We start from the raw sequence: 9,718 nt of genomic DNA, 5'->3' as shown, positions 1-9,718 counted from the left end.
ATGTAGTGAAGTGATATAAAAAGCCAAAAAAAAAAAAAACAAAACAAAACAAAACAAAAAAACAACAACAAAAAAAAAACGTGGAAGAGTGAATGAACATGTCTATTTTTAAATGTGTATTGTCAAATCTGTATGTGTGAAAAGTAAGGAAAGGTTGTGAGTCATTTCCCCCCATTCGTCTTGTCAACTCAAGAAGCCATGGCTACTCAGCTAATAAACAGTCTTTGAAAAAACAATTTCCTCTAAAAGAAAGAATGGTAAAAATATTACTTTTCCTAGTTTAAAATATTACAATCCTTTTTTATTATTAGAAATGTGATTGTCCAGTAAGAAACAAAGCAAAATATGAAGGCTTCATTGACTCAGTACTTCATTACTTTGATATTATCTATGTACATGTACATGTAGTAATTAACATGTATGTACACACTGCTTGCATTTTATGTACAGAAGTTAAATTCCTGGGATCAAATTAATCACACATGAAATTTTCCAATACAAAGGAGGGGTGCCAACCCCTTGCACCCATCCCTGGATCCGCCACTGTAATCTATACTTACTACACAAAAAGGTTACATTGCAGCTTCGAAAATCCGTCATTAGAAGCTCCCGATATCTTCATTAAAATCTTAAAATTGAGTTTATACATCATATTCAGTATAAATGTCTTACATCTATAGAACATATTTAAACAAATATTAATATTTTTATTTATTACACATCTTCAATTTAAAAATACAATGTAAATATTTTAGTGCAGTTTGATCCCTATAACGAGGTCGAACTTTCCATAACTTTAGAAAAGTATTAACACCCAATTAAAAATATATACAAATACAGCTAAATATGAAAAAGTAAAACCTTTTGTACGAATAAAATTGAAAAAAAGAACTTTATTATATTAAACCTTGCCAGATAGATTTCATAGTGATTGTAACAATGAATTACACCTTAAGAAAAGGGGGGAAATAATCTTTAGGACTTTTCATGGTTCTTTATTCTTGTTCAGTTCAATCAACCCACGAACAAATAATAACTCATTTCCTCTAATTCTGATGAAAATGGTGGAAATAATTGAAAATATAAATTATCTGTAATACAATATTGCCAAAATATTTAAATATATCAAACATTACTAAGTGTTTTGCATATCATTGGCATCATAATATGTTATAGAGTCAATTAGGAATAAAATGTTCCATCATGCTAAACATGTAGCCGGAAAAAAAAAGAACAGAAATGTGACTACAATTCTCTTTCAGCTCCGATGTCCAATGTAAATTATAAATGCTGAATTATTTTTTTTTCGGTTATATACATACAAATTAATCATTAAAGAAATAAATTCAAATAGAAATATTTCTATAGCAACAAAATTAAACAATATAAAATAAAATATATGGTAATAATGTAGTGTATAGTTAAAAAGTAATTAAGGGAACCAAAATTCTATCGGAAATCAAAAGAATGTAATCAAGGGACAAAGACCAGACATGGAAAAAAGAAAAACACAAAAAGAACATATAGTAACTAAAATAATACATAAAAAGTAACATAAGTAAATGAATGAATATATAACAGGTGATATACCCGCTTATTGTTTAAGGTTCCGTAAAATTATTGAGTGTAAAAAGAAAATCACTTAAATGCACCGTTTTTTAGGGATTTATGGATAAATAAGGTGTTGTTCTGTAGCGATTTTTTAATTAAACATGAAAAAGTGGTAAGAGCTAATTTAGCAAGTTCCCTTTACAAATCTCGAAATATGCACTGAAATATCTATAAACGAGATCGTCCCATTCCGGAATCGGACGACCTGAATCGGAATGACGTTGAATCTCGCATTATTCCGATTCAGGACGCGTCCCATTCCGGAATGGGCCATATTCCGATTTCGGCCGTAACATTTACAAGTGACATTATCTCCTCGTTTCCCGGCTAGCTTTCAAAATGAAAAAGCTCGACTGTTATTTAAAACCGTTGGATCGGAAGGCCAGCGGTTCTCAGGGCTCGGAAGCAGCATCTACAAGTACGAATTCATTGTCTCCTAACATTAATCCTCCATATACCGAACTGTCAAAGCATCAGACGAAAGTTGACTTACTGAAGATGGATTGGGAACCCAAACAGTGTATTAATTTCTCTTTTCCGACCAGGTAAGATATCCCAATAAAACCAGAGACATGATAAAGGTGGCATTATGTCTCCAGAAAATATTTTAAAATCTCACATGACGGCCTCACATAAATTATTTAAATAACTCGTCCAATCTTATTCAGTATGTTTTACATTCAGTGGGGCCCAAACTGAATTGGTTCTGGACTTGTGTTAAAAATTAGAACTTAAAAGAAATCGAAATCGGTCTGTTGCAGCGGAAAATACTCCCATAATCATCATCTTAGGCTCGTCATTTGGATGCATGTCAATATTATTTGAAAAATTAAAAAAAAAAGAATAAGCGTATTTTTCCGTTTAAAACGTTTTACATACATGTACCATTTAAGGACAAATTCAATCACGGGTGGTAAACCTGAATATGGTCTGCACAAATATTTGGTGAGAAAACTATTTGAGACTCCCTCCGTTTGTCATAACTCAACTTGAATTAAATTATGCTCTATATAAAAAAGAAGGATATGGAGTGAATGTGCGTGTGACAAAAACGCAAATATAGTTTATCAAGGAATAGAGCTTGTATTCTTGTTCTGTCAACATTGTTGTCTCTTTGACATACTCCCCATTTCCATTTTTTCTATACTTGATTATACCCCGGCTTCGAAGAAGGGGGGGTATACTGTTTTACCTCTGTCCGTGCGTCCGTCCGTGCATCAGTGCATCCATCCGTAACAAAATTTTCGTCGCAGTTTTCTCAGCAACTATATGACGCAGGCGCCTGATATTTTACACATTACTTTCCCCTGTGGTCCCCATATGGTGTATACCGATTTCGTCCCCCTGACTGGTCTACTTCCTGTTTGCCGAAGTTGTGAAAGCGGGGGTATCATTAGTGAGCATTAGCTCACAGACTTCTTGTTTATGTATATTTCCATTAATTGCAAATGTATGTAATCATATCAGATCACAGTAAAATATAAAAGGATATCATTTTAATCATGTATGTGTAGTCTAATGCTGTCGAAAACTCATCTTATTCTCCTCCCAGTCCCAACATTAAATTTTAATTTTAGAGAAACAAAAAAACAGGCGAGAAGAGGAAGGCACAATCAACATGGTTCAAGGATCATAAATGGTTACGCTATTCAATTTCGGAGAATTCCGTCTATTGTGCACCATGTCTTCTATTCGGGAGATTGGAAGAAAAAAACAAAACATTTATTAAGCCGCTAAATGATTGGAAAAATATATCTACTTATTTCACGCGCCATGAAAGAAGCGATTCCACCCATTACAAATTTGCGGAACTAGGGGACAATTTTCTGCAGGTTGTTGAGAAAAAATGCCTTCGATAAGTGCTATTCTATTCTACTATTTCCTCGGGTAGTGAGACTCAAATCAAGAAAACAGGCATATAATTACAAGAATTATCGAAATTCTCATTTTGTGTAGAAAGCAAAACATCGCCATTAGAAGTCACACAGAGGAGCGTAGTAATTTCATGGCGATATTGAAGCATGCTGCAGCTGAAGATGAAATACTCTCCCTTCATTTATCCAACCCGTCAAATCCAAAGGCAAAATACACTTCTCCTGATATCCAGAACGAATTCTTGACTATAATTGGTTCGCAAATTAGAAGTAAAATTGTTTCTGCTTGCAATAAGGGAGATTTTTTCTCTATTCTTGCTGACGAAGCAACCGATACCTCAACCAAAGAACAAGTTTCCATTTGTCTCCGCTTCATGGAAACTACGGACAGTGCTTTAAATATCAGGGAAGAGTTCATTGGATTTGTGCACGCTAGAAGTACACGTGGCAGAGCGATTGCAACTTTACTTATGAATAAATTAGACGAGTATAAAGTTGATTGTGTGAAAATGCGTGGCCAGGGATACGACGGCGCGGCCAACATGTCCGGCAAGAACGAAGGCGTGCAAGCTCAGGTCTCACTAACCACTTCCGGATCAAATGGCCACCCCCTATGTAGTACCAAAAACACACTGAACCTAGACATATGCATTGTAGGCGCATTATTTGTGTGTATTATGATTAAAAGTAGTCAAAATAAAGCTGAGAATGTGTACTTTAAAATCATATATGTAATTAACTAAAAAAGTGTATGAATATTGTTTACATGTGTGAGTAATTAGCAGAACAGGTAAAAATGTGGATTTTGAGTATTATTTATTCAAGTAAATTTTGTGAAGAATTTCTACTATCATCGTACCATTAGCATAATGATTTTGGAAGCCTTATTTTCCAAGCTTCGCAACGGTATGCAGCTTTAAGATGTCATTTGTCCTGGGAATTCACAGTGAGACTTTGAAAATTACTTTTTTAACATGTAAAGTAATGGAAACGTTAGAAGTGGTTAGTGAGACCATAAATTAAATTATGGCATATTTCAGAGAAATGCATAATTTGGGGAAAATTGCCTTTCCTGGTCATTATTTCCATTTTCCCATAAAATCAGTATAGTGATACTGGTAATCTGGCTATATTTTAAGAGGTGCATTGTGCAAGGTATTTTAAAAAACAACATAGCAACAAGATTTTTATCAGTAACAGTGACTCATAACTTGATGTCATCCATGAAATACACAAGGTCACTGCTTGGGATATTCAAAGAACTCAAATAGTCACACAGCACAGACTTAGAATCACACAGTAATAAAATAAGTATGATATAAATTGTTGAAATCTGTTCTTTTTTCATAATGATAAATGATATTTGCTATTACAACTTCTTGAATTATCATAGGTATCACTTTGGTGTGACAAGTTAGTTAAAATTGTAATTTTTTAGTAATTTAGGGAAAATATCACTTAGGGGCATGATATGAAAATGACCATTTCTTTGTAGCCCTATCTCTGATTTTGATAGTTTTGGTCTTATTAGACTCACAATACCACACGCTTTCATAAAATGTAAAAAAAAGAAAAACATAAAAACTCATAAGTTTTTATAAATAAAATTATGGCATATTTCAGAGAAATGCATAATTTGGGGAAAATTGCCTTTCCTGATCATTATTTCCATTTTCCCATAAAATCAGTATAGTGATACTGGTAATCTGGCTATATTTTAAGAGGTACATTGTGCAAGGTATTTTAAAAAACAACATAGCAACAAGATTTTTATCAGTAACAGTGACTCATAACTTGACGTCATCCATGAAATACACAAGGTCACTTGGGCCGGAACGACTTGCATCCGTTGTAAAGAAGCCAGTGTCCGCACTATTATGGGAACAGTTCTAGAAATAGCTTTCTGTTTTGACCATTCAGCAAAACGCATGGAGGCGTTTTATGACAAACTTGAAGAGGATGAAGCCACTAAGGACGTATTGGATGGAAGAAGGAAGTTGAGCACACTGTGTGAAACAAGGTGGACAAGCCGGGCTGATGCTTTGCACATGTTTTTAGTTGCATTTCCCGTTATTGTAAGTGCATTGGAACACCTTCAACAGGACGGTGACGCCAAGGCTGGCCCGTATGTTGCTGCTCTCTTGAAATTCGATTTTATTATCGGCTTAATAACAACAGAGCACATATTAAAGAGCATTGTACACCTGACCACTTTTTTGCAAAATGAAAATTGTGATTTGGTGGAAGCCGTCAGAGAGGGTAAAATAGTAATCGACCAGCTATCTGCAGAGAGACTTGACCAGAATGAGTGGGATTCTCTTTTCGATTCCGCTGTTAGGTTGGCAGCGAAGTTTGAAATCGAGCCAAGCATGCCACGAAGAGCATGTCGACAAATACATCGTGCCAACCAACCAGCAGACACTCCAAGTCAGTATTGGCAGAGGTCTCTTTACAACCCATTTCTGGATCATTTCATCACTGAACTGAACAGCAGATTGGTAGAAAATAGTGATCGATTTCTAGCCCAAAATCTAATTCCATCTCGTTTGGTTAATCTGAATGTCGAATGTACCCAGAAGCTACATGATACATATAAACATGATGTACCTTTAGACTTCGAGACATTCAGTTCAGAAATGAGTAGATGGAAACGGCGCTGGGATTTGCCTGGTGTACAGGAAAAACCAAAGTCACTAAAGATGGCGCTACAAACAAAAAATTATATCCTCCAGTTTACACGATCTTATCAATTCTGATAACCATGCCAGCAACCACAGCTACCACTGAATGTTCGTTTAGTGCGCTAAGACGCTTGAAAACATACCTCAGATCTACAATGGTAGAAGATCGTTTGTCATGGTTAGCTCTTCTCCATGTACATAGGGGTATGGACATTGACGATGAAAGTGTCATAAGATCATTTGTAGCGGCTAAGAGTCGTTTCATGGACTTTTGTTATTAATTAGATATTCCCTCAGTTAATTGCTGATATGTTGTCCTTAACAGTTTAATGTTAAATATTATTAATCTAGTCTCTAACGTACATATAGGATTATACATATAGGGTTAACGATATTGACATAGTCAAGTTGCATTCTATGATAATGCCCCTGGTCATTTGCAGACCGAAATAAAGGATATGCTTGTGAAAAAGTGTTTAATTAATAACATTATATTTACCCGAATTTTACCGAAGTGTAATTGAGTTATAGTACATGGTGAATTGGCGGGCGGGCAGGAACAAACCTAACAGATTTCTCAACAACTATATTACCGGTATATCAATCGAAGTCACTTCATATTCGATATGCAGCCTCAGTGTATGGTGATCCCATATGGTGGGATCCATTTTCGGGACTGTCGGTCATTTACTTCCTGTCCAAAGAGCCGACTTATTCATTTATCAGTGTCAAAAATTTTTGTAACATAGTCTCAGCAACTATCATTAGCAGTCTTCTGATATTTGGTATGCAGCTTTAATTAGGGGTCCCATATGATGGGATCCTTTTTCAGGTATGTCGGTCACACCAAGCTTGTCCCGAATTCCTCCAAATATAAACCTAGATGCATGAAAAAGTGATATTTTCCATAGCCGATTATGTCCAACGTTCATTATGCCTAAAAATTTAATGTCAAAATTTTTAGATAAAATTCATCCAGGAGAGGAATAAATGATGCTCTAAAACGCCGCGGAATTTCGGGGGGGTTCGCCCCCTGGACCTGCTGGGGGCCTTAAACGACCCCCTGCCGTAATTTTGCCTACACTTCAATTTGGCCTCAGCTACGCGCGAGACCTCATGCAATTTCAAGTTTACTTGCGCTTATAAACAATGGTGACAAGTAAGCAAACTTTTGTTTACGGCAGAATCGGAATATATAATATATTAGAAACAACTAAAAGAATGCACAATAATTTACTTATAAACGAAAAATACATTCAACTAAACTACACCAGTATCCCTTCTGCATCACCATCAGCCGGTAATGGTCCTGGACAAGGGTCATAATAAATGTCTATTTTTATAGCATGGAAATCGAGTGACGGTTTTTATGTATCATTCGAAAGGGAAATGTCCAAGGATTACATCTTTGGTCAATTCTTTCACAAATAACTAATGGGATGCGATTGTGTCAGGTATTCATAAGCCCTGAGTATTCTCGCCATATGTTGGTACCGAAAGTGAAAGCAACACTCTGAATTTAGCATCAGTCTTTTATGAATGACCAAAATCTAAAGGTTCAGATTTTGTTTTCACCTGAAAAAATCAATTTCCTTTCACTTTTTCTTCTTCATATTCACGGATCAACTAAATTTATTCAAATTTACACGATTTTCTTGAGGTACCCGATGTAAACAATCATACGTAATGCTCAACGATTATTACCTTTGTTTGTCTGTTTGTTGGGGTTTAACGTCCGAGCAGCAATATTTCAGCTATATTCAGACGATGAACATGAAACTGATGATAAAATGAACATGAAATGATGATGAAATGAAAAAGGGATGGGACACAAGGACAATGGGGTCGACAAATTTTGATTGCCACTGGAAATAGGGGGAGGTGGGTGGGATCGGCAATTTAGCCTCCTGTGGCGGAGCCTTATGGTTCCTACTCCGGGAGAATACCACAGTAGGGTTCTTTAACGTGCGAGGAACGTGGCATCTTTCCCAACACGGTGCACCACTATGGTTTGCAGTCAGGTTTTCCGTATTATAGCCCGACAACCCCAGCATGTAACACGCCAGGGGTACCCCATTGAACTACCTGGGGCACACATCCCAGTTGCTCTGTGGGCAAAGCGCCCTAGCCCCCGGCTAGGGTTCTGAGCACTATTTAGTCGCCTTTTACGACAAGCTTAGCGCTGCTGCAGGCCTATTCTTTTAACACCCGGACCTGCACGGGGCACGATTATTACGCCCTCTGGTGGAATTTCCATTGTCTCCCTTTGGACGAAAAAAAACTTTAGAGTAACGGGCGGAGGTCACTGGCTTCTCAGCTGTATATTTACATAAAAAATGCAAAAAAACCAAAACTATTGATTCATGAAATAGTCAAAATGCAAAAATTAGTGTTGTCTTTCTTGGTATGATCAAAAACTAAATGAAAAGTTATTTCACTTTGATTGTAAAAGTAGATATACAGATAATCTGAAAATTATGTTTATTTAAGTATATGTATCATGTATATGTTTTCTTGTCCAATGTGGGACATGTGTTTTATAGCTAGAGTTGGTATGAATATGGACAATAATACTAATTCAAATCTCAAACAAATTTCAATATCTGCCTGGAATGTCCATGGTTTAGGAGACACAATTTCAGACGTATCTTTTATTGAAAAAGTAAAATACGAGGTATTCATAAAATACACTCTGCCTAGATACAACACTATTTCGAAATGTCGTAAAAAGGAAAAAATATCAAGGAGAAATAGTGGAGGAATGAGTGTCTTAAAATATAGAAATTCAATATCTAAAGGTCTGTGGTCCTTTTCACAAAAAATCGTGAGTGTAAAATTAGTCGTAAGTTATGATGTCACAATATTTTGATTTACTATGACGTCATAAGTTACGACTAATTTTACACTTACGATTTTTTTTTGTGAAAAGGCAACTGACATATATACTGCTGTACCCTCTTCCCGATGTATACCTATACTCGGCGTCACAAAAATAACATACTGTTAAAATTTAAATAAAAATATTTTCTACGACTTAATTGACACCTATCGTCGTTTAAATTGTCTTAAATGACTTGCTCATTCGTTTAGCCAAACGGCTTCTTCCTAAACATTGAATCGTTAAATTCCGGTCAGATTTTAATTCTCGGTGCCAATATTTACATTGTAAAAAGTCGGCCATGTTTACAGTGATCGGGTTGCTAGGAGATGTTGTTTACGTTTAAATGGTTTGTCCAAAAACCGAAGAACCCAGAATGCATTTCGGCGTTATTTCGGATATCTCGGATTTATTTTACGCCAACAACGTACAATACCGAGAAGTTGATCAAGCAGACGATTGTCTCCGGAATTCGACGGGAACTTACGAATTTCGTTTGTAAACAAATCGTCCCGTAGAAACCAACATGGCGGATATTAGTATGGGATTTTCCCGTAAGGATTTGTTACGCATGATTTAAGCTAATAAGCGACTCGTTGGTACTAATACGTCATGCATATATGCGAACTATCTTCATATTAAATAAAAGAGAGACAACTCTAGCGGTAAGTCCC

General features: G+C 35.9%; 1 protein-coding gene across 1 annotated transcript; it reads left to right on the top strand.

The window, feature by feature from the left end:
• Positions 1-5,362: 5,362 nt before the first annotated feature.
• On the top strand, positions 5,363-6,241 carry LOC148597691 (52 kDa repressor of the inhibitor of the protein kinase-like). The gene has a single exon (XM_088562056.1). It carries the CDS (start codon positions 5,363-5,365, stop codon positions 6,239-6,241), a length of 879 nt encoding a protein of 292 aa, XP_088418182.1.
• The last annotated feature ends 3,477 nt before the right edge of the window (positions 6,242-9,718 follow it).

Source organism: Perna viridis, chromosome 14, assembly GCF_037379345.1.
Source record: "Perna viridis isolate PV_CMFRI_1.1 ecotype Kerala chromosome 14, ASM3737934v1, whole genome shotgun sequence".
Taxonomy (NCBI): domain Eukaryota; kingdom Metazoa; phylum Mollusca; class Bivalvia; order Mytilida; family Mytilidae; genus Perna; species Perna viridis.
This window is presented reverse-complemented; position numbering and strand designations above follow the sequence as displayed.

Bases quoted from the DNA above. Each gene is read 5' to 3' on its own strand.
- LOC148597691 (XM_088562056.1), top strand. From the start codon at position 5,363: ATGGGAACAGTTCTAGAAATAGCTTTCTGTTTTGACCATTCAGCAAAA.